Raw genomic sequence first — 25,881 nt, 5'->3', positions numbered from 1 at the left:
AATATCAGTTCAGTTCATGTCAGTTTAGTCTATGTCAGTTCAGGTTATGTCAGCTCATGTTATGTTATTTGCCAAGTAATGTCACTTTCACTCACGTTCACGTTAGCATTCATGTTTTTACTATCATGCATGCATTTATATACTGCTAGTTAAGTTAATTGTTAATTTGTTGAGATTTGTAATCAAATCTTACTTAGTCCCAACTACCATTCCTTCCAGAATGGTAGATCATGTGCAAGGATTCGAAAATGCGACAGAGGGTCTGTTAGAGGAGGTCAACTAGGCAACAACGCAATGATGCAGAGCTCATCGCTTCGATACTCCATTTTATCAATAGTATTTTGACTTCCTTGGTCGAGTTGTGCAAGCTACTTAATGAATTAATCTAGTAGTTATATTAGTATTTGCTTGTATGTAAGGAGTGTTGTCTCCAATACTCACGATGTTATAGATCTTTTGGACGTACACTAACTTTTGAATGTCTATTAACTTAAGGTTATGAATATGTCTAGATGTTTGGGATATATCTTATCTGATATATACTATTGTTAATAAAGATATATATATATATTCGCTATGAATAAGGCATATTATTATATACATGTTAGGTGTATTGCATCTTTGTTTTTTATGAATGTAGGCAAATAATTTTGTATTGCATATCCCAACGCTTTGAAATCTGCAAAATTCCAAACGAAATCTAGAGGCATCACATGAATGTTTCCACATATAATGTTAAATGTTTATGCACTATTCATTAATGATAAAGTTTATCAAGTATCTTCTTATTGACACAGTGAATCATTCAAAGAAAAAGAAAGTCTTGAGGTAAAGAAAGATAATGAAAGAAAAATTAAATGACTAAATAAATGTAAGAAAACTTAAATAAGGGACCGAATGAGGTTACTGAGGTTATGGTACCTAATGATGAGGGGCCATTTGAAACGCTGGGATTGGCTCACTGGGTGCTCATGGTGATGACGGTCTTAAATGACTCGATTTCACCTATAATTATTATTTAAAATCATGATCACAAGGATCTCTAATCTTAAAATATTAAGATATGGGGCGTAACACTGTATACTGGCCAATGAAAAAAGTGAAAATGGGTATTATGTAAATAGATAGATGTGATAGAATTGAATGTTCATATATGAAACAATGATTAATTTATTTGTTGTATAAAAAAATGGTTTATTTGTTCTATTTATTATTTGTTGTATGGTTTGTTTACTTACTCAGTATTAAAACTCATTTTATGTTAAATATTTTAAATGTCTTTAATGATTTTGAAAGTGAAGCTGCAAAGTAAGGCATAACAGTGCTCTGAAGAGACAAATGCATAGTGTATGAGTCTCTACATGACCTTCACTTTTGAGTAATTGTCACGTAAGTGTTTATCAAACTCTTTTTATGGACTTTTTGATTAAGTAAGAGAGATCGAGCGAACTCTCTACTTAAGTTTCATTCTGGCAAATGTGAAGCAGATGTCAAGTGAACTCACTATATGGACTGCACTTGAGCTAGTGTTGAATGCACGTCGAGCGACTTCACTGTTTAGGTATGTTCTTACTTTTTCTTCAAGGAAGTTATCAATATCCTTTTATTACGAGGGAAAACAACTTCTGTGGATGCTTTGTTTTGACACTTATAGCAGATATGTGCGGGTAACCGGATCCGGTTATATGGCCCGGATAACCGCCCGCACACATCCAGAAATACGGTTCCGGTCCGGGCCGGATAATTTAATTTTGTAGCATGCTGATTACTGAATGGTGAAAACCTTATCGGATGGAAAGAGGAGAGGCGAGACGCTGACACTCCCGACGAAGCAGGACGTAATAAGCCTTATCCACACTACGAATCCAAACGATCAAGTTTTCAAAGAGACTGAACAGAACCAGCCTTGGAAAAATGGCTCTTCTTCTCTGCTCCAATCCTCTCACCTCTATCTTCTTCTCCTCATCGTCCTTTTCGTCTTCATATTCGCATTCATCAACAGCATCATCGTCGTCCTTTCACATCACTGCTACCTCAAGTAAGACTCTCCCCCTCACTCTTGCGGGTTCTTTTTTTAGTGCAATCTCAATTTGGTATAGTGAATTTTATTCTCGAAAGCCATCTCTTGTAGCAATCGGATCTTAGTATTCAAGCATAAACTGGGTCGGGTTTTTCTTCAAACATATCACCTTCACTTTAATCTGCATTTATATTGTTTGACTAAAATAGCTCATGAAATGTTCGTAGTTTGTAATTAGATTTTCTCTCTTGTATAATCCGTACTCGGGCTATGCCTAATTACTTGAAAGCTCACGAAATGCTATCTGAGTTTTGCTTCCAATAACGCATCTGTGTTCTTCTAGTTTTTTTTCCCATTCCAAATCTTATACCATTGGTTTCAGTCTCCAGGTTGCACGTGAAACCAATTGGTCTGCACCCAAAATTTTTCAAAGGAACTGGTGTCATTAAGAAGATGGGTTCGATAGTTGTCAATGCTTCCTCTGACATTGATGCAACGGCTGGTGAGCCTACTTCCAATAGCAAGGAAGACGCTGAGAACAAGGAGGTTGTGTCAGTTGACAAACTCCCTTTGGAGTCGAAGCTGCAGGAGAGGATGGAGCAGAAGCTCAAGATGAAATTGGCAAAGAAGATAAGGCTTAGGAGGAATAGGCTTGTCCGAAAGCGGAGACTGCGGAAGAAGGGCCGGTGGCCGCCCTCAAAGATGAAGAAGCTAAAGAATGTCTGAAATTTGCTCTAAGCTGATTTGCAGGTTTTGTGCTGACTCTAATGCTTTTTGGCGTAATTTTAATTTGCTTCTTGGAGCTTAGATTCTACCAGTGTATCTTATTTGTTCAAAGGACTTCAATGGTTGTAACATTTTCCCAATTGTTGTGAAGTCGAATTGCTGAGGGTTTAAAGCTCTTTTAGTCATCCTGGTAGAAGAAATATACGCATTTATAGGTTGATTAATAACCCCATTATACTAAAATGTATCCAATTACATCAGAGTTCTCTATAATTTGTGTCGGGTGATTTGTGTAATCAGTTCTGTGAGGTGAAACTCAAAAGCATCTGAGAGTTTCAGAGACCTTTTAATAAAGATAGGTATTTCGGTTATAAGCCATGAACTCTGCACCGGATGCTACATAAGCCCCAGAGCTTTGTTGTTTCATCATGATATTCAGAGTCGAAAGCATACAGGCGGTATATGACCTAAGTTGCATATATTTCCAAACTTTAGTTCTTGTCTAAAGTCCTGTATTCACTCCAGGATTCACAGATTTAATTGCCTTTTGAATCCCTAAGGGTTGACTGCGGCGGGAAATAGATTGAGAAATTTATGGGCAAAATGAACCAATCCTTTTAAGACTTTACAGGTATGAAATTTGAGTTTGGGATCTATTGCTAATCCTCTGGTGAAGTCGATAGCAGTAGCCATTAAAGCAAACTTTTGGATATAGGGGGATACTCTTGAAATATGTTTTGCTTGACATTGTGAAAGGCTGGTTTGGTTTGGTTCTTACCAGAGTGGGGCAGGGAAGCCATGGGCAAGATTCAACACCAATTAGGACTAGCATTTACATTGTATATAGCATCTGACAGTTTTGTGTGAAATGATTTATTAGTTTCACATAGATTCTTGTGGCATTTGTGGTAGAAACATTTATGAATCTTAGATTTGTGCTGTATGCTCTGTCAACCTCCTAATGGTGAGCACTTAGCACGAGCAGTCTCAGAATGCCTTTGTTTAATATATATAATATTGGCATTAGCGGCTTTTTGGGATACAAGAAGCCTCTCAACTCATCTCATCTCATCTCATCTCATTTAATCATGACAACTTTCTCAAACTCCCACACAAAATACAATAAACAATTCAATATTTTCAAATCCCAAAACAAAAATAATATTCAAACAATATTTTATTCAACTTTCAACTTGCATCTCACTCATCTCATCTCAACTCACTATCCAAACCTCCCCCTCGGATCAGGGCCAATCACTACTACTTGGCTTCATAGTTCAAACTCTCTTATAGTTTACTTCTGAGGGTTAAGTAAGCTCAAACTCACCATACGTGAAAACAGGGAGTTTGGCACGTGGGTGCTCATAGGTAGCTGGATGATAACAATGGGTATAGATTAAGTACAGCTCGCTACACGTGTACTTTGAATGTAGGGCTAGATCATGTGACCTTCCTTTGTAATGACTCTTCATCATTCTATATAGAAAAAAAAAACATTCCAGTGGGTAAAAACTCGGTTTCATATTAATTTCATTGGTTCCAAAAGTGAGGTCATTCTTGTCGAATGGGATCGTGGTCAAAGAAATATTAGGAATTATGGTTCTTTAATCGTTAAGTTTGGGAAATTCATGATTAAACGTAGTTAGTTTCATTTTCTTTTTTTAATGGAGGTAAAAGCAAGTTTCTCATGAACTATTCTTTGATAATTTCCTAGGAATATACAGTTAACTTGATGTTATTTAGGTCAGGTATTAGCAGACCCTTTTTTTCAAATGAGTTCTCAACTCGGTACTTATATTTCGATGCAATCTTCGATAAATTTGTTAGATGGTAGTTTCAGAGCACTGAATCTACTTTCTTCGGCCTTTAATTTGTGCTTGTAGCACCCTTAAGATGCACTATAGCAATTTTGAATCACTGAACAACATTGCACACGAAGAACATTGTACCATGGTAAGGACCTAGTGGGACAAATCCTTCATAATTTCCTGCGTCTACTTTCTTTTTGCAGATACAGGCTACATATTAATGTCTCTGTTTATTATTTGAATGAATGGAAAGATTGAAGTGAAGAAATATTTTGCCAACATATCCTGGCATTCTTGCAAGGAAAACACTGAATTGTTTCTCTCGTTATTTTTTCTGTTAGTTCTCATTTGCTACCCTAATAATAACGAGGGAGATATTTTCTTTTTTCTTCTTTTCCTTTTGCATCTTTTTATGGCATTCTTTGCACAAAGGAGAAATGTGCATAGAAACCCAGATTTTCCATCCATGCCAATTCGGGCTGAATAATGGTTTAAAGGATAAGAGATGCCCAGATAACGTTTCCTTTCATTGCCTAGGGATAGCAATTTGTGTCGTGTCATTCGGATTTGTGTCAGGTTATTCAAACTTGTGTCATGAAAGAGCCAACCCTAACCCAACTCGAATAACAAAATTAGTCATTCGAGTGAGTATGAGTCAGCTGGGTTCATGTCAGGTTAACGTATTTTACTGTCTTCATGCTCTCCAATACATTTTCCAGTGAATCTATGTAAAAACATAATTATCATATGCTTTAAGTTGTTACAATGCATGGAAAAAAAATATACTTTCTACATTAGTATTTATTGATTATAAAATAATTGAAGGAAAATAATTAAGTCTACAAAAAGACTCACAAAAACTACCTCACAAAGTGATACAACATAATGCGGTATTTTATATTATAAAGCTTTCTTTATTGTAAAGCAAATCTAATGTACCATCATGCCACGTCACTTTTTGAAGTAGTTTTTTGTAAATCTTTTTGTGAACATAAAAATTCTCATAATTGAAACGGACAACAAAATATAAATTTTTTATTTGAAACTTTAATGCAGTAAACTGTTTTATATATGTTTTTTTTTTTTTTTAACTTATTAAATACAACCTTTGATCTTTTTATCATTTCCCTTGTGAGAGATGAGAAATGATATTTTATCATTAATCTTTGAGTACTATTGGTTTCACCTTACTAAAGGTATGTAAGAAATTAAAAAAGAACATTCACTTTCAAAAAACTTTAATTATGAAAGTAATACTAAGAATATCTTGTGCCAAAAAATGCTTCGAGATAGCGAAATTTACTTCCTTTTTCAAAATGCAAAATGTAACTTTGCATTTTTGCGCATTCTATCCATCCTAAGATCATCTATAATTCTATATATATATATATATATGTACACACACACGATACAATTTTTATAAAAAATATTTCAATGAAGTCAGGTCAAAGGGTTGACTCATAAAACTGTTAGATCAAACCTGAATCTGACCCGATTAATGTTTTGTCATTTTTAGGTTGACATTGATTTACCCAAACTCTATTATGCACAACCATAATCATATTATTTTGTTTTGCATTCATATCATGTTTATGGATCGTGTCAAATATTGTCAACCTTAATAGCCATAGACAAAAGTATATCTTTATTGTTGATGCCACATTTATAAGCACAAGCATGCAAATAACTCCATAAACTTAATTAGCTTAGAAGATATTTCACAATCCAATTGAAAAATAGAATTCATTAAAACATTTTGTTAGAAATATTTTAATTTAATGACCTACATAGATCAAATTTAATGGACCTACATAGATTATAAATCATACATTGTATAATTGCCAAATATAAGGTTTTGGTAATTTCTATTGTACTCATTAAGTGTTATCAATAAAGTAACATAACTAGGTTATTGACACATCTCTAGAAGCCTATGATTTTGATTATATCGTGAATATTAAAGTTGTTCAGGCCCAATTAAAAACCTATATAATTTTATTATTTTATGATAGACACAATTAGAATTCGGGTATTATATATAGGTTATGGTTCCCACTCCAGATTTATTCTTGACTCTACGCATCACATCTGATTTCTTTTTATCAAAAGTGAATATTGAACATGGAAAACTGAACTACTATGCTCTCCTCTCTGATGGCTACGAGTGTTCCTCTTTACCAAATTTCTATAACAATTTAACATGAAATCTTGGTATATTCAGATTCTCCAAATTTAACAACTAGAATCTCATTGCCAGATCATTGTGAAAATATAGTTTCTATTATTGTACAAGAAAGTTTTGTATTTGTGTTGTTTTTTACCATTCAAATTATATTTTGATTCATTTTTTGAGTGATTGGGGTGACTGGAAATTTTTTTCTTGTTTTGATAATTTTTCCTATTTTTGTTTGTATTGAAATTAGTTTGGCCATTGTGCCACCTAACACTTGGTGGATAGATTTGGAAGCTACCATTCACAAACGTGTTCCTATGCAGGAGTACCTAGAGTATCAAACACCAGTAATATTGAAAAATCTATTAATTACTTGGAAGATGGTAATAAAGTTTGAGTCTATAGATTAAAATTAGAGTTTGATTTTTATGTGGATTTGGACGAGACATTTTTATGTACCGTCATTTAGACAAAAATTAATTTTTGTTTCTTGTTTAGGTAAATCCAATTATTCTTATTCATTTTCATTGAAAAACGAGAAATTCAATATTTTCCGAAATTCAAATGTTATTGTATTGACTCTTTTTTTTTTTTTGATGGAAAATGCTTCACTGCATATATTCATAAACGAAGTTACAACTGTGACTTAACAAACTGAAGAACCAGACTGTAAGCCAACTAACGCAACTGCTCAGGGGCTTCCCCGTCAACAAATTTCTTTGTGACGGACATTGTCTAAACTTCTATACCTCTTCTCTTGACAGCAGTCAAGAGAAAAAGCTCTCTGTTAAAACAGAGATAAAACGACCTCTCTTCCAACGAAGAGAGGTACACCTACGCTCCATCCTCCCAATGAGGAGGAGTACAACCACACTCTCTCCTCCTAAGGAGGAAAAGTACCAACACCTACCTCCTCCAAAAGAGGAGTAGGACTAACACCCACCTTCCTTTAAAAAGGAGTGGGACACTAGATAAAGTTTTATTATAAAAGCTAAAACAGAACAAAAAAACAAAGAAAAGAAATACAGAACCACAAAAGGCCAGGAAAGGGCTGTGCAAATAGAAAGCCCAGCCCAAGCCATTGACCCAAGCCCAGGCCAATGACCCAAGCCCAGGCCAATGACCCAGCCCAAGCCCAACCCGTTACAAAAGGAGGCACCTAAGGATCGGGCTAGGGTTTCAACACTATAACCCGCCGCCCCTTCTTCCCTCTCTGTTACGTGCAGCGTTAGCTACTGCTGCCGACCACCACCACAAGGCACGGGAAGCCTCACGATGCCTAGATAAACCCATCAAACCGTCGACCAGAACCAGATAGGGAAAACCAACAGCCTCATCGTTTTACGAAACCCATCACTCTGTTACGAAACAGAGTATCAAGCTTCTTGCCGTCGAGCCACCCCGATGTATCCTTGCCTCTCCATAGTCCATCGCCGTCATCCTTGTTTCAACAAGAAAGGGTAGCTAGCTTCTCACCCGTCCAGATCCATCTATCTGTAACGCCCTCTCCGTGCGTCTCCTCTGCAAAATGCCATCTCACAGGGTTGCTCGAGGCCCTTACCGGAGAATGGTGCTGTAAAAGGGCCAAGAGCTTTCTGTTACGCCCTCTCCGCACGACTCCTCTGCAAAGCGCCACCTCGCTGGTGATCCTCGCTTCAGGATGGCGCTGTAACTAGGGGCGAAGAGCTAACCACCATAAAATGCAAGAGCCGACTGAGATAAAACTAAAACTAGCCACAAAAACAGACTAAACAGGAAAAAGAAACAGAGAAGCTAAAGAAACAACACTAAAGGGAGGCGGGAGGGAGGGAGGAGCCGAGGCTCCCACCTCCCTCAACGAGAACCGATTTGTTGTCTTTCTAGAGAGGGGGCAGAGCTTCTCTCTCTAAACGATTTCAAGATGAGGTCTGATTGGCTGCTGTCGGAATCACGAGGCATTGTGCTAAAATTCCGGATAAAGTGCCAATAAAATGTAGCGGGCCATGGAAATTTCCTATTTCAAAAAAGTTCCATGGGACAAGCCAATTCTGAATTGCTTGGACTTTGGCAGGGCTGGCTTCCACTTCTTGGTTCCAAATGATGAATCCCATATTCACTAGTTGTTTCATAAAAGAGCACTTGTTCCGATTTACATAGAGCCGTTCATTCCTCAAAGTTTCCAAGACCTGTTGTATATGGTCTAAATGGTCCTGTAAAAAATGACTAAAAATTAAGATATCGTCAAAATAAACAACTACAAAGTTACCCAAGAATGGTTTGAGCGCTTGTGTCATAACACGCATAAAGGTGCTAGGCGCATTGATTAATCCAAAAGGCATGACCAACCACTCAAACAAGCCACTTTTGTCTTGAATGCAGTCTTCCATTCGTCACCAGGATGGATTTAAATTTGGTGATGCCCACTTCGAAGATTGATCTATGTAAAAATGGATGCACCACTTAATAAATCCAACATGTCATCAAGCCGCGGAATGGGAAATAGGTACCTCACTGTTATCTTGTTAATGGCTCAAATGTCTACACACATCCTCTAGCTGCCATCCTTCTTGGGTGTAAGTTGTGACACCCCCAAATTCCGTTTGGGACCGGACAGACATTTGAAGCGTCAAAACATGCAACACAAGGTTACTTGCCCCCGTTCATGATATATAAGATGCAATATTCCTAATATGCATCTAACAATACGTAATATTCGCAGTGGATAAATTTTTTCTTTAGCAATACTATGCACCAAATTGAAAATATCTCAAATGCTTAAAACATACTTCATACATAAAAACTCATTGAACAACTAAGATCAAAACACTAGTCCAAAATGGTTATGATCCAAAAAGTACTAGAGATGCAACTCAATCGTACAAGTAGTAATTTACATTAATTACTATATTAACATTGATGTCACACCGTCGCTTAGTCAACTGTGTCTAGTTGATCAGCTCCTGATTCTCCTTCAGGTCCTGTAACAAGATCTACCATTCGGGAGGAATGGTAGTTGGGACTACCAAAGTGAGATTTGATTACAAATCTCAGTAAGTTAACAAAAAACTTCCACATAAGCTAATGATGCATGGATGACAGTAAAAGCATAAATGCATAATCAAATTCATAAGTAATTAAAGCATAACTTGGCGTACAACATAACATAATTGACATAACTTAAATTAAAACATGAACTGAACTTGACTTGACATGAACTTGATCTGAAACTTGACTTAGCATGAAAAATACATACTCTACAGTTGTTGTGGCCCCATGTATTCTACGTGTAAATACATACTCCACAGTTGTTGTGGTCTCATGTATTCTACACAAACTTGACTTAACATGAAAAATACATACTCCACAGTTGTTGTGGCCCCATGTATTCTACGTGTAAATACATACTCCACAGTTGTTGTGGCCTCATGTATTATACGGAAACTTATTCTTTAACTGCTTAAGTACATACTCCACAGTTGTTGTGGCCCCATGTATTCTACGTGTCACAATTGCTGTGTCTCACGTAGTGTATGCGTCACAATTGTTGTGACCCCATACATAAGTAATCAAGATGAAACGTGACTGGAATACGAAATGACTGAAGCTCTGACGTAACATAACGTGACTTGAATATAACTTGAAATACATGACCAACTTGAGATAGAAACATTTCGTAACATGGCATAACATATAATAGACAATATATTTAACATGACATACTTGTAATGTACAGTAATACATGACAGAATATATTATGTAACAGATAAAAATTGATGACAAAATAAATTCTGTATAATAGACAATTATGTGATAACTTGGCATGGCATGACATATATGATAACATACATACATACACTGTAGTTCCTTTATTTAGCACACATACACAGTAGACTGCTAGTAAGTTAAAAGCTAACTTACCTCGATCTCCGCGTTTCTTATAAAACCTCAAGCGCGATCACGAGGAACTGTAATTAGTGATTCTAAAAGTTAGCACTAAATCACTAATAACTTGAAAAATGGAAAATACAAACTTAAAGAATAAAATTTCTATTTTACTCTCTACATGTAGGAAAATGACCGTTTTACCCATAACTTAAGGATTTTGCATACTAACTCCAAAAGTCACCAAAATTTACATGCCTCATGTAAATTTTATCCTCAACTCAAATATCAATTTAGAAAAATTTAAAACTAATCACAACTATTAAAACTCCATAGGGCCGAAATTCCTATATGCTATTTCCATTGATTTTTGTTTTCAACTTGTTTTGATCAACCTTTTGATCTATGACTTATAAATATGTGATCTTCAAATCAAAGCATCACATGGTTTAAAAAGATGTCCTAAAACATATATAAACTTCTAATTCAAGATCACATGGTTTAAAATTAACCAAAACATAAATTTAACCAAGAACATCCACACTTTGGCTTATTTGAATATCTATTTGCATAAAATTTCATATCTTTGAAACTAACATCAAATATCTTCAAAATAATAATATAACATGTATATAAGATACTTAGGATCCTCCAATAAAATTATCAAAGTCATTGGAATAGGTTTAGACCACCAAAGAGTTAAACTTTCTCAAAACAGAAACTGTTTTTCCTCTTCCAGTTTCTAAGTTTCTAAATTTAAGAAAATATTTCATCAAAACCTTTAATCATGCAAAAATCCTCAACCAATAATCATATACACATGTTAACAATACTCTATAAAAATTTCGGACTCATATCTATCCATTAGCTTGGTCAAAAACTCCAAACTATAACATATTCTCCAGTTTATCTCCCAGAATGACCTTTCTATAGTTTACATAATATTTTACTAACCAAATAATCTTCAAATGGGGCAAATAAGATATCCACGTAAACTAGACTCAAAAATAAACAACTTATATGAAGGAGATTTTATGATAAAATACTTACAAAAGCTTCGAAATGGGCGTGCAAAAAAACTCCTAAAAGCTGTCCGAGAGAGAGTGTTTGGTATTCTTTCAATGGAAAGTGTAAATGAAAATAATTTCGTGGGGAGGGGTGGCTGGAGATACTTATGGATGAGATATGGAAGAGATGAGGCTGGAGTGAGAGTTAAGTGTATGACTCTCTTACCAGAAGTGAGAGTTAAGCGTAGGACTCTCTTACCCGAAGTGAGAGTGGAGTGTAAGACTCTCTCACCTAATAATATCTACAAAAATCAACTCAATATATTTTTACCCAATAATATCCACGAAATTAACTTAAAATATTTTTATCCAATAATATCTACAAAAATTAGCTCAAGATATTTTTATCCAATAATATCTACAAAAATTAGCTCAAGATATTTTTATCCAATAATATCTACAGTTTTGAGCAGACGTTTCGTCCGAAAATATGAAAAAGTGTTATTGCACCATAAGACCTTAAATAACCCTCCGAGTCTAATGGCACAAACTATAATACATTTTGACACTTCTAACTATCTCCAATAATCAAAAACACATTTCGGATACCATAGTAAATAATAACACTAACTATGTGGTTAGACTAAAACATATATCATTAATAGATTTGTGAAAACTTATAGAATCTTCACGAGATTCTTAAAGTCAATAGAAATTTCACAATTAAATTTCTAGCGGGCTGTTACATAAGTAGAGCTGGATCTACCACTTAAGCTCTTCATTTTCCATTAGGCTCATGCGACAATGTGACAATGCAACAAGTTGGGTAGCGATGACCTAGGAATTAAGTTGATGGAGTGTTGTTGCATGTCCTACATTGGTGGTAGCTGTTTTGGCATCTCGTCGGGCATGATGTCTTGAAAATTCTCCAGCATCTTGGTAAACTCCATAGGAATAAAGCCATCATTCTGCTTAATCTCACAATTCACCACCATTAGCACCACTTGTTCCTCTTTTAGAACTCGAGTGAGCTAACGTATAGTCAGTACTAGGACAACTTCTTTTTTTGGTTGTGCTTCAAATTCTAAAATCTGCAAAGGGCCTAAAACAAACTTCTTACCTTTAAATTTAAAGGAGTAAGAATTGGCATACCCGTCAGAGGACACCCTCCTGTCATAAAGCCATGGTCACCCCAACAACATGTGACAGATGGTCACGGGAACCACATCACACCAGGCTTCATCCACATAAGTTTTTTCTAATGAAAATTTCACTAAGCACTGATGCTTCACCAGAATTGGATTGTCTTCATTGACCCAACTAACTCGATAAGGAGTAGGATATTTCTCAACTTTCAATCCCAAGCACTCCACAACATCTCCTAAAATCACATTCATGTTGCTGCCGTTGTCAATAATGACATTTAGAGCACGGCCTCCATGCTCCATACAGGTATGAAAAATATTCGTGAGTCGTCAATCAGAGTTAGCCTAGATGTCCTTCTAAGTGCCAGCTAGCACTTGGTGGATCACATAGCTAGGTAGATCAATTGAGTCCAAATGTTCATCTTCAACTTCATGACCTTCATCAGGCTCCTCCTCTTCACTTTCTTTAATTGCATTGATCACTTTCAATTCTCTTTCGTAAACAAAGGCTTTTATCCCTTGTAAGACACACAACACCAAAATGCCCAAACCCCTTGCATTTGTAACATTGTGGCCCTTTCACTTGTAATTTTGGCCTTACACTTTTGGTCTCCCATCACAGCATTCCTAGATTGATCACTCGGCATTGGCGGTTTCTGGAATGAATAAGTTGGCAGACACTCTTGCCTTGGGTCCGTTGATATCACTCGCCTCCCACTCGAAGGCCCCAACTGCTTCTCAATACGCAATGCCAGTTGATACGCTTCTTCAACATTGATCAGTCATGCGATCAGCATTTCCTTGCGCATTTCAATATGTAAACCAACGCAGTATCAAGCGAGATTTTGCTGTTCAGTTTCCACAATCTTACTAAGGACAGTTGGCTCGTGGAATCGGTTTGTATACTAATCGATAGTTAATGATCTTTGCCTCTGATAAGTGTGATTTTAATGTGATTTTTATTACTCTTTTATTTATGAAAAGTGTCAGTTTTTCTTTAATGCTATTGATCTTATTTTATTTCTATATATTTTTCTTTATTTTCTTGGATTTAAAGCAATGAGAAGATTTAGTGCAAAATGAGAGTATTTTGGTACAAAAGAAGAGACTATGGATCCAAATTGACGAGAGGCGACGTGATCTGAAGAGAGCCAATGAGATTTGGGCGAGGAGTCTTGTCCTGTGGGTAGCAAAGAGATTTATTTGGCCCAAAGGTGAGAAGACTTACCTCTCAGTAGGCAAATAATCTTTCCTCTAGGTAGGCGAGGAGACCCAAAGGCAACCAAAATTGGCAACAAGGATTAGCGACAAGAGTTAGGGGATGAGCGAGATGTTTTACCTCTTGAGCGAGAAGACTTGGCAACAAGGCTCCTGACAGTTAGATTGGGCGACGAAACTTGAGCTTTAGCGACTATCAGAAGCGGGCAGCCTAAATGACCGTGACGAGTCTAAACAACCAACTTAAGCAACCAACTTAAATGATATCATGGGAAACAACTAGCAAAGGCAATAAGACTTACCACTTGGTAGGGCTATACAGAAACCGACCAGACTGATAGTCTCTGACACGGACCTATTGCCGAATTCAGGAACCAGCTGAAATAGGTGAAGAATCGGTCGGCTGGCGGCATCACTCACTCTCCATCACTTGCCATCACTCACTCTCACTCCCTCGCAGAGTCTCACCTCTGCTCTCTCTCTCTCTCTCTCTCTCTCTCTCTCTCTCTCTCTCTCTCACCCCTTCTGTCTCACACTCAAATGCTATATTCTCTCAACTCTTGCACTCACAGCCTTGCAAGCAAGCCACAACCACCACCTCCTCATCTCTTGCCAACGAACTCCCACTTCGTCAACACCTCTATTTTCTCAACCTCTCGTCCATCTCTCAAGACTCAAGCCGCACGAGATCTTTGGTGATTGTGAGTGACAAAATTTTGTTCATTTAAGTCTTTTTTGGTTGAGTTGTGTTGCTGTGAAATGTGAATGTGATGGTTTTCTGTTGAATCTATTATGTGGATTTGTTGGTTGGAGATGGAAAGTGGAAAACAATCCTCAAATCATTGAACCAATCGGTGCCGACCGATCAAACTCCGGCCGATTCTCTTCCTCCCTATCAATCGGTTTCGGTCGAGAAAAATGAATATTTCATGTGTCGGTGCGGTTTCGGTCAAGACCAAAACCACACCAAGGGGATCGGTTTTCAGCCCTACCGCTCGGTAGGCGAGTAGACCAGTTATCCAGTGGGACCCTCTCAAGTTCCGTAATCAATATGCTGACCACCAAATCATCTTGAGCTCTGCAAATCAAGTTGATTATTATTGAATCTTCCATTTTTTATAATTCCATTATTTTTGGTATATTTTTCTCTTTTGTTAATATTTATCTTTAGAAATTATTTTCTAGATTTTTAGGCTAGATTGTAGCCGTAATTCTCTGATTCTGTTTTGTCAACTTTAACAGCTATTTAATCTCAGTTTGTGGGATGCTTTTGGGGGATTCGGAGTTTAAGAGTTCGATAGTCTAGAGTTCAGTTCTTAGTTTAGTTTTTATTCTTTATTTTTCTGAGGAGGAGGCAGATATGGAAAGCATAGGCGAGAGCCGCATGCTTCATCAACCGGCTCTAACCAAAAACACTAGTTTTATTCATTTTCTTTTCAATTTCATTATGAGCTAATTTTATTTTCTAGAACTTTGATGTAGGCTAGCTTTGAACACACAATAATATTTCCGTGATTGAGTGTTTATTTCTTGTTATTAATGCTTGCAATTTTCTAGCCAACTATTGTTCAATCTATTGAATGGCAATGAGACCAAAATGTGATTTGTGATTAGCACTCTAGGATTAAACACGATTAGTTGAGCAAACGTAGAGATATTTGACCGCGACTAGTGTGATTTTTAAGAAAAAGCCAAAGAACTTAATGAGTCTCCAATTAATTAAATTCACATAGAGATATGGAGTTATTGATTGGAGATATTTTTAATATTATTCAAGAGAAGATATTGAATAGTCAAGGGATTTTTATCATTAACTTGGGATAATTGGAATTCTATAACAAGAAAGAATAAATTGTGTGAGATTTTCTAGATAAAATCAAACGTCTAGATCTATTCTTATTATTTTTAAAACCTTAAATTTTATCCTATTTTCCTACTTAATTTATTTTTGTCAAGTATTTTATTTTAACAATAGAATCGGTCAATTTTTTATTTTCCAAATAGTAATTAATTTAGTAAATTTTAGTATCCAATAAAATAATTAATTTCTGCGGGTTCGACATTCTTTCTTTTGAAACACTTTACTACTTGTTGCTATTTTGAACATTTGCAAATATTTTTAGCACAACAGCCTCAACTGTAACATCTCTTTGAACATCATTTGCTTGTAATTAATGAGCAAATATTTTTTTTTCAATCGTTCCTTCATCTCCTCCCAATTATAAACTAGTGCACATTGAGTATGACGTAACTACTCTTCCACACTTCCCCACCAAGCTCATGCATGCCCCTTTAGTTTCATTCGAATATAATGAACTTTTCTATCTTCCAACACAGCGAACCAATTGAAATAATCTTCAATGGCTGTTAACCAACCTTCTAAGGCGTTGGGCTCTAACTTCCCAAAAAAATATGGGACATTCACCTTCATCCTCTTAGTCGGTTCATCAAGAGGATGATGGTCAGCGTCACGCCATCCACGTCCTTGGGGAAATTCTCATATGGTACGTCCAAAGCGAGCTCCACAATGGCCAAGTCCCCTGTCCCTCTCCCAATACTGTTCATCCTCTTATTCCCATTCACTATCTTCCAGCATGTCCTCCTTAAAAGGTCCACACCCCCTTCTATTGCGAGGTTCAAACTCATCTCGAGCTCGACACTCATCAATTACACCCAATCTATGAGTAATTTGCTCCAAAATGGATGTGAGTTGATTGATTTGTTCTTACAAACTAGGTAGGTCGATGTTTAGATTTTGGTTGTTTGGAAATTAGTTACTCGTCATGTTGTAGGAATTCTCCCTGCGGGTTATGAGCATGAGACACTGAGTCCCTTGAGGAATGAAACCTTTTGTCTGATGCCAAAATTTGGTGCAAAGCCTCCAAGGTCAACTTCACATTGACAGCCAAGAGGGAAAAAAGACAATACAGACTCTTTGTAAGTGGAATCTCTCCTAAAACACAATATCCGTCCCTATGGATGTTCGATTCGGAAGACAAGGAATTTGAGTTGTGTGTGTGTGTGTGTTTGGTGGGGGGGGGGGGGGGGGGGGGGGGGGGGGGGGGGGGGGGATGGCGTTCATTGGTGAACGATTTTTCTGCTTTTTTAGCTTGTCTGGCTACAACTACAAAATATACAATATGAATGTAAAATAGTCTTCAATATCCCATCAATTTACAAAGAGGAATTAGGAACTGGAACAGTGTATGATTCCAGCCCTTGTGTATTTGTGAAATCAGGAGTCCAGGGAATAGGGTCAAACCAAAGTATCACCCCTGAGGATATTGAATTTGCAGAGAGGACAAGTAGCGTTTATTCGGAGCCACCTGCTGATGCATCCACAATGGAAGTGGTGATTGCAGGGAAGGGTATAGAGCTCCACTCCATCTACATATTGTGAAAGGCAGATGCAGCATTCCTTTTAAAAAGAAATTCAAATCAGAATCCATGTTTGAATGTTCTATAAACTTTGCAGATGCAACAAGCAAAGAACTTGAAAGAAAAAAAAAGGGAACTTCCTTTCTATGCTATCAAATAATGAGTTGCATCATCAATGAATCAAGCAGTATTAATTTAGAATGATTTTTGCACATCTACGTATTATATATTATGTCTCATTGCATTCATCAAGTTTGTATGATATGTCAACCGCCACTTGAAGTTTTTAATCAAGTGATTAGTATATACAAATCCAGTCCATAATTTGTTCCTTTCTTTTCACTTATAATGAAAAATGCCAGCCAACAATGTAGTTTTCCCATTTCTTAACTACACATGAGCATTCCTAAACAATATTCCAAAAACTTCCACTATTACTTCTCGGATCAAAATTACATGCACATTTCGCCCCCCCCCCCCCCCCCCCCAAAAAAAAAAAAAAAAAAAGAAAAAAGAAAAAACTTAAGATTAAATTATTTGCTCATTTTGTTTTAATCAATGAATAACAACCCAAAATAAATGCATGATCTCACTAGCATCATCATAATGAAGAAACCATCTTCAGTTAATTAGGCCATCGGGTTTTGTTATGGTGGAAATCTTGAAATCCCTATGCATGGTAATGAAATATAAAAGCAGTCAAGCTTCAAACTAAATATGTAAATTAACTTCTAAAATTTCTCGCCCAGGAAATTATGCACCAATAAAGAAAAAAGAAAAATCAGTAAAAATAAAGTTCATAATTGCATTATCAAAGAGACAATAGCTCTAATCAAATCCAAGTACCACAATAAGCTATTCATGTATCCATGTAGGGGAACACTTAAATTAAGACTAGCAGGGAGGATCAGATTCAAAAATTGTTAATGCATGGATCATGTGAAGATCCTCGGTCTTAGGCAGACAATATGGGTGAAAAATAAAAAACGATAAAATTTTAAAGCATCCAAAAAAGAATAAAATAAAAACAGAGGATGAGATATTGGTGCTCACAGAATCCTCAGGATGAAGAGGACGCTCATTTGTATAGTTACTGTTTACTGACTCCATCCTTGCCCCAGCGACTTTCATTTTATCATTGTCAAAGGTCCCAAGTGGATTGGCCTGGCAAAATCTATATTTGGGAAGTGATCTGATATCATCTTCTGATGCACCTTGTCTTATTGTCATAGCATAGGCAAATGCTACAAGTGGAATACAGCAGCAGAGAGCAAAGAAAATGATAAATGCTGTCCCAATGCAAAAGATGATAAAGAACACATCGAAGGCTAGAAAAACTACCGTTAACCTGCAGATAATAAACATGGCGCATCACTGAGGGTTCTACATGTTTGTTGAACATTAAAACAAACTAGTTGTAAACCTACAAGTTTTGTAATTGGGTAAGCAAATCTATGTAATAGGAATAGCTCAATTTATTAAATGAAAAATACTCTTGTAATTAGGCTAGCAAATCTTAATGCATCATACAATAAATTGCACACTTAAAACAATGCTAATAATAGCCTCTTGATCTTCAAAATTTTGGTGGAGAAATTTGATCTTCCATACACCCTTACTGTTCTTTGTGTATATGTACATGACAAAAACCTCACAAATTTTGCTTGAGTAGAGAGAGAGGCCTAGAGTTAACTTATTTTTCGAATGGTAAACAAAATTTTATTGATCATAAGAATAGGTAAGAGCCATAGTATACATATGTTACATATACAAGAGTATCGCCTATGAGTGCTAGTTTGGAGTGATACATAAGCTATTTATTTAGTGTGCCAAATTAAAAGAACATAAAGTTAAGAAAAGAAAAGGCATTAGGAAAATAAAAGACTACTAATTTTAAATAGTAACTTTATTATATGTTATTTTCCATTAATAATATTAATTTTAAATAAAATTAGTAATTGAATCAGATATATTATTTTTTATTCTTATAAGTTCAACTTAATGACATATTATTATATTGACATTATAATAATATAGTGGAATAGTTGATGACATAGCTTCATGAGAGTAAAACTTCGCACTACACAGATAGAAGTCTATCATAGCCAAGTATTGCATTGATTATCGATAATTCTCTTTTGTTAGAATGCATACTTTGCACAGGCAACAAACTACGGCTTCAGTTAATGATCTTGAATTATTATTATTTAATTTTGGGACCCTTTTTGAACTTCTGCTGTCATGATCAGTCGATGTAAGAAAAGATTGATTACTGATTAATATATAAATTTTTTTATTTAGCGTAAATGTGTTGTCTGATAATCCTGCCAACCAAGGTACATTTGGGGGCGTTACACCCGCCGTACTTACCCAAATTGCCCAAAAATAATAACAAACCATACAAATTAAGGTAATCCTCAAATTGCAGCTATGTGGAAGATGGTTCCAATTTGTTTATGGTGGTGCATATGGATGGAGAGGAATCAAAGGAGCTTTGAGGTATTGTGAATGGACAATGGACAAGCTTAGAATGTTTTTTTCTTAATTCTTTACTGATTACTCCATTGGTGGATTGTAATAGAATTTAATAGCATGAACATTGATGACTCCCCTGGATCTTTAGACAACCATGCCTAGGCATTGCTCTTATTTATGTAGTGTACTTGGGCTATGCCTACATTTCTCACTAATAAAGTTCTTATTCACTGAAAAAAAAAAAAAAGAGGCTCTTCCATAAGCACCCACAAAGCCTGCTCCTATGGTGTGGGTGTGGGTGTGGGTGTGGGTTTCTGTGTGTACGTGCATGTGAAAAGTGAAACAGTCAGAAACAAATTGAACTTGGGCATGTAAAAAGTGAAATGGATGCGGGGGTGCTTTTTCTTTGGTTCTGATCCATAACATCAAAACAGCGGCTGACTACAATGACCACAAGAATTCTGCCAGGCATATTTGTCTACAGATATGGAAATTGGAGACCCCATCTGCAGGATGATTAAAAAAATGTACAAAATCCACAAGAGAAAAATCCTAAATTCTTGTGTTGACACACCAAGAGAAGAAGTGTTTCAACATAGCATTAAACTTTATTGACTTGACTTTATTCATATTAAGAGAAATTCATCCAAGAAGATTTGTTGGATGTCCACTTTTCATCTATCACAAACATTTGTGAGTTAAATAAATCTATTAGAAATGTCCATGGAGAATTAGTTTGTAATTTAGCATGATGGCTCTTACCAGTAGAGGCGAGGAGAATCTTGCAGAAGTTCTTGGCCTCCCATAACAATCCAATAGAATCCAAACACCCACCAGATGGAAGATAGCATTGTATTTACTGACTCCATCTTCTTTAGAATGCTGAAAAAACAAGAATAAAACATAAATAGTATTATGCCCACGACAATCTTCCACTGTTACTATTATGGCCACCATTGCCAAAAACCTCAATGTAACTTATATGCCTAGACTGCACTGCAACTCGCATACTAAATTACAATTAGAAGCATCACTGAAGGAAAGTCATCTGCAAATTGAAGAGAAAAAAGAGAAGAACTTTTATTTCGTCTCGAAATAACGGAACCTTGCCTCTCCCACAACGTGTTTAATTCAGCACATCTACAATCATGATAGTTAAGAAAAAATCACTCTATCTACAGCTGACTAGTTATGAAAGTCAAGAACTTCACTGTATAAAAGATATTGAACTAAAAAGAGCATCCACCCACCACCTCAAATCCAAAAGCAAAGCCTCATAAAATTCCTTAAAAGGATGGCAAATTCATCAAACAAAGTGAATATCTATTAACTTTCTTATAACAATGTCAACTTACTGCACCTTTGCCCACACCATTTTAGCATATAAAAAGCAGAAGTAGAAGCAAACTCAATCATGTATGTCAAACAGAGACAAGAGTAGCGTGATAAGTGCCTCTCTTTCCCCCATTCTCCCCCACCCTCCTCTTTCCTTTACTGTCTAGATGATCACTGAGGTTATAGGTTAGTTACCGAAACTATCCTCATGATAATTTACAAAATCTGCGAGAAATCATCAGTGTTGTCTGTTCTTCCTACTATATCCTACCCTACAGATACGCTAAAACCCGAACAACTCAACATTCTTATATTAACATAACGTGTCCTTCAGTTTTGCTAATGCGAATTAAGATCTCAACACATACACACACACAGCCCTATATGCACTCGGAAAGCTGGGAAGTTGAAAATTAAGTAGTGAGAGAATATGAAAGATGGAGGATTAAAGAAATGGGAACTAAACGAAAATAGAAAATTATAATCTGAAGAAGTGATGCAATTAAAAAACAGAAAAACACAATGAATTGTCAAGCTATTTGAAATCAACATACTATTAACAAACCAATTCAGTAATTATTAACAACCAAATAAAAGGAACAAATCACAGCCTAATTATCTTTAAAAGATTCGAATCTATACTACACGACACCCCCCGCCCCCCAAAAAAATTGCAAATTCAGTGATAATATATTGTTAATTGCATAAGAAGAAAATGAAAAGGATGGAACGGAAATAAAAAGTTAAATATACCTGGTGTAAGTGAAAAAGAAGGGGGAACGGAGCGGAGACTGAGGGGCACGATCATGAATAGAAGAAATCCGCTTGAGATACTCAAGGTAGACGAAGGAGACATGTAAAACGCACTGCAGAGAATAGCCACAGAGCCAAACCCTGAGAGGCGTGGACGGCCTCTCCTCGAAGGTGGACAAGAGCACCACCACAGCGACGATTAGGAAGGCCAAGTTCCACACCAGGTCCAGCACCAGAATAGGTTTCGAGTAGGAGAAGTAATAGTAGTACCCGAAACCGCTCTCGTCGCTGGAGTGGAGGTCGTCCGATGGGGGCTCGGAATAGTCAGCCAGGGGGACCGGACAGCGGTCGGCCGCAGTCAGACTAGTGGCGTTGCGAGTGAGAGGGAGAGTCAATGTAGTGGGCCACCGGGGCGAGGAGGACGAATGTTCTCTCCCGTCATCTTCCACGCGTAAAGGCTGCTGCTGTTCCGCCATTGCAGAAACAGAGAGAATTGAGAGAGGGAGGAGCGTAAATGGTACAACGACGTCACATCACACACAGTTGTTTTTGATGAAGGCTGTCAATGCGACAAGACGGAATTTGGTTTGCTGATTGCATGTGATTGGATAGAATAATTTTTATAAATTTAAAATTTAAACTTATTAATTAATTTATTATATAAAAATTTATTTTCTTACATCTAAATTATAAATTTATTTAACTTTTTAAAACACAGTGCGTATTTTCTATTTCCTTATATATAGAATTTTTTTATTATTTACTAATATTTATTAGAAATTATTTATTATATTTTATTTATTACAAACTCTTATTATTAGTTTAAAAAGATTATACATTATTATTACAATCTAGCACATCAAATTCTAGTATAAGAATCTCCAAACAAATAAATTAGAATCAAATTATTTTTTTTGATAAATGACAGTTAGAAAATATTATTTTATTATTTAAAATAGAAAATAATTTTAAAAATAATTTAGATTACATAGATTAAAAAATAGACAAAACAATCTAAATTATCTTTTATCCTTTGTAATCATATTATTTTATATTATATTATGAGACGATGAAAAATGATAAGAAAATATAAATAAATATATTTTCTTTAAATATAATCAGGCCCAGCGACACTATTATGGTTCATATATTTTAAAATTAGGCCACATTAGTTTATCTTAATGTCTTCTTCCACATTATGGATCCCAACAATTTTGAGATCTGAATCCCAGCAACAATACGTCTGAAAAGCTATTTATAATTAAAAATAAAAAGGTTAAATTCGAAAATATTTCACTTTAGATAATATTTAATTATATAAATCTTATAGAATAACTGTATTCAAAAGTATTTACACTACGTACCCTCCAACAGCATAATTTGATTTTGAATTATAAAATATATATTTAAAACTAGAAATTATTGTAAGATCTCATCGGTCAATTCATCCCCCAGTTCCAAGGAATTAGACACGTTTGGGGGGAGGTGGTGGAAGTGTTCTTCGCTGTAGGAAATATGTGTTTGGGTGGAGCTAGTGGAGGGGTTGTTTGGTGTAGGAAATATGTGCTTGGGTAGATCTAATAAGTATTGACACGAGTTTTACTACGTATAAATAAAGTTATATATTAATTTGTATATTAATATTGATTATTTTATATTTAAAATTTAAATTAACATTATTTTTAATAAATTTAATTTTTAACCAATCACATTAGATTAGTACGCAGTTGTACTTGTAACTAAATTTTTTCTTTATAAAATATGTAATTTTGATCATATAAACTTTCATGCAAATAATAATGCAAACCTTCAAAAGGTCTTTCTATATATACATATATATATATTTTATATATACATGGGAATGGGGAATATGATCCTTGGTTCTTTTAGTGAGAAATCAAGATGTTTGCCAATTGATCCAAATGATCTTGGCGCATAAATAAATATTTAGTGAATCATGCATTATCCTTAAATGTTAATGGAATGAAAAAATAAAAAATAAAGAGTAATATTGATGTAATTGAAGTAGATTAATTGGGCAATATGTCTACAATTTGGAAAGTGATTCAAAGAAGGATGAACCAACATGAAATCATATGATCCGAGTTGGATTAACACATTTAGAGTTGGTTTGGTTAACAAAAATTAAACTATTTCATCTCATGTCATTATTTTAATTTTTTTAAATTTTCATACAAAATAAAATAAATAATTCAATTTTTTTAAATCTCAAAATAAAACTAATATAAAAAAATTATATTATAATAATATTTTACTTAACTTTTAACAAAATATCTCATCTTATCTTATCTTAATTAGATAATTAAACGAGGCAGTTATTGAAGTCTGATTAGGGTTGACTCAATGGTGATCGGAACCTAATTCGGTCGAAATAAATTACCTTCCCTAGATGCAGGACTGCCGGTGATACTTCATTTAAAATAACTGATTTTTTAAAAATAAACATACAACATTATTTGTTTAAGAGTCATGTGGTCAAGCGCCGCGAAGACGTTGAAATTATATGATTTATTATTGTCGTAATGCTATACTGGAGGAAGCGCGTGGGTGACAAGTATATAATAAATTTATATTTTTATGTATTTTTTATTTACTTCATTAATGTGATTGGTCAAATCAATTATTTTATATTAAAAAAATAACTACATATAGATTTTTTATTTATATATTTATCTACAAAAATTCTATGTACAGTCACTTTTATACATTTCATTGATGTGATTAGTTGTATATTAAAAAAATGAATACAATCAATTATATCAATAACGTACATAATAAATATATAAAAATAATTAGATATAACATTACTTATCTATCGGATGATGGTTATTTATAGGCAGTCAAGCCAAAATTATAAACTGTGACGAATAGATTATAGATGAAGTTTTTGGTCATGAGTTGCCACTATATCCGATTTGGACATTTGCGATATGAAATGAAGACACTACCTAATATTTGTAATAAGATTAACATTAAACTTGACGAAGAAAAACAAAAGAAATTAATGACCACCAACATTAGAGTTTTCGGTGGTCACTGCTAGTTTGCCCTCGTGCCAAGCAATCACTGTTGCTACTCCAAGGGTCATCAATTGTTTTGTAAAGTTTTTCTCTGGTGAGGTGAGATATGGTTGCGTTTGGGTGTTGAAGATAGTTGAGAAGAGTTGTGAATAGTTGTGAGTAGAGATAAAGTGAGTTTGTGGGTCCCACTGAAATAATTTTGATGTGTTTACATGTATGAAGTATGTTGAGTTGTTGACTTTTGAGTAGGAAGTTGAAAAATATGTGGGTCCTATCAATGATTGATTTTATTAATAATGATAGTGAAATATTGATTTTATTTATATTTTGTATTTATAAACACAATTATTATGATAAATAATTTCTAACACCTTTAAAAATTAATTTCTCACAAGCTTTTTTAACAGAAATTTATTTAAATAAATTTTTTAAATAAAATATATAATACCAACTTATTATTACTACAAACCATTTTTATGTCTCCATTTTGTTTAAATAAATTTATTTAAACAAATTTTGCCTAATATTTTTATGTCTACAAAATTTATTTAAATAAATTTTTTAAATAAAATATATAAAATATTTTTTTCCACGCCAATAATTATTTAATTAATAAATAAGCAATTAATTGTCAACAAGTTGTTCATTTTAAATAAGGCTCAGGAACGGAAATTTTTTAATTAAAAATACTCATAAAAAATATAATTTATTTCAATTATGAAGATGATATTCTCATGCTCCACCCATTATCAATTTTTTTACTACCAGTGTTCTCATAAAAGTCATAAAAACCAATATTCGAGCTTCAACATATTTCCCCACCCAACATTGAATTAGTAATAAAAATTACCTATATATTACAACACAAAGCTTTCAATTTCCAAAACATGTTCGACACGTACAAAAAGCGTCATAAAATACGATGAAAAATATTACAACTA

General features: G+C 34.9%; 2 protein-coding genes across 3 annotated transcripts; one reads left to right on the top strand and one right to left on the bottom strand.

The window, feature by feature from the left end:
* The first annotated feature begins 1,776 nt into the window (after positions 1-1,776).
* Positions 1,777-2,931, top strand: LOC122278138 (50S ribosomal protein 5 alpha, chloroplastic). Its single transcript, XM_043088239.1, has 2 exons — positions 1,777-2,038; positions 2,403-2,931. Exons 1-2 carry the CDS (start codon positions 1,915-1,917, stop codon positions 2,744-2,746), a joined length of 468 nt encoding a protein of 155 aa, XP_042944173.1. The 5' UTR covers positions 1,777-1,914; the 3' UTR covers positions 2,747-2,931.
* Positions 2,932-17,039: 14,108 nt separating this feature from the next.
* Positions 17,040-22,474, bottom strand: LOC122278025 (E3 ubiquitin-protein ligase At4g11680-like). Of its 2 annotated transcripts, none has more exons than XM_043088084.1 (4): positions 21,900-22,468; positions 20,574-20,693; positions 18,390-18,684; positions 17,040-17,376 (listed from the first exon to the last, which is right to left on the bottom strand). In XM_043088084.1, exons 1-4 carry the CDS (start codon positions 22,373-22,375, stop codon positions 17,215-17,217), a joined length of 1,053 nt encoding a protein of 350 aa, XP_042944018.1. In that variant the 5' UTR covers positions 22,376-22,468; the 3' UTR covers positions 17,040-17,214. The 2 variants fall into 2 exon arrangements, with proteins under 2 accessions (XP_042944018.1, XP_042944019.1); XM_043088085.1 differs by lacking the exon at positions 17,040-17,376 and having other exon boundaries at positions 18,439-18,580; positions 18,678-18,684; positions 21,900-22,474.
* Positions 22,475-25,881: the final 3,407 nt, after the last annotated feature.

This window comes from Carya illinoinensis, chromosome 10 (genome assembly GCF_018687715.1).
Source record: "Carya illinoinensis cultivar Pawnee chromosome 10, C.illinoinensisPawnee_v1, whole genome shotgun sequence".
NCBI classification, from domain to species: Eukaryota; Viridiplantae; Streptophyta; class Magnoliopsida; order Fagales; family Juglandaceae; genus Carya; species Carya illinoinensis.
The sequence above is the reverse complement of the archived record's forward strand: the minus strand, read 5'-3'. Positions and strand labels throughout refer to the sequence as shown.

Excerpts from the sequence above, each read along its gene's own strand:
- LOC122278138 (XM_043088239.1), top strand. The coding sequence starts at position 1,915 with ATGGCTCTTCTTCTCTGCTCCAATCCTCTCACCTCTATCTTCTTCTCC. Across the intron at positions 2,039-2,402 it reads TCACATCACTGCTACCTCAA|TCTCCAGGTTGCACGTGAAA; the intron begins GTAAGACTCTCC and ends CATTGGTTTCAG.
- LOC122278025 (XM_043088084.1), bottom strand. The coding sequence starts at position 22,375 with ATGGCGGAACAGCAGCAGCCTTTACGCGTGGAAGATGACGGGAGAGAA. Across the intron at positions 18,685-20,573 it reads GATTCTCCTCGCCTCTACTG|GTTAACGGTAGTTTTTCTAG; the intron begins GTAAGAGCCATC and ends TATTATCTGCAG. Across the intron at positions 17,377-18,389 it reads CTCTTCATCCTGAGGATTCT|GAATGCTGCATCTGCCTTTC; the intron begins GTGAGCACCAAT and ends TCTTTTTAAAAG.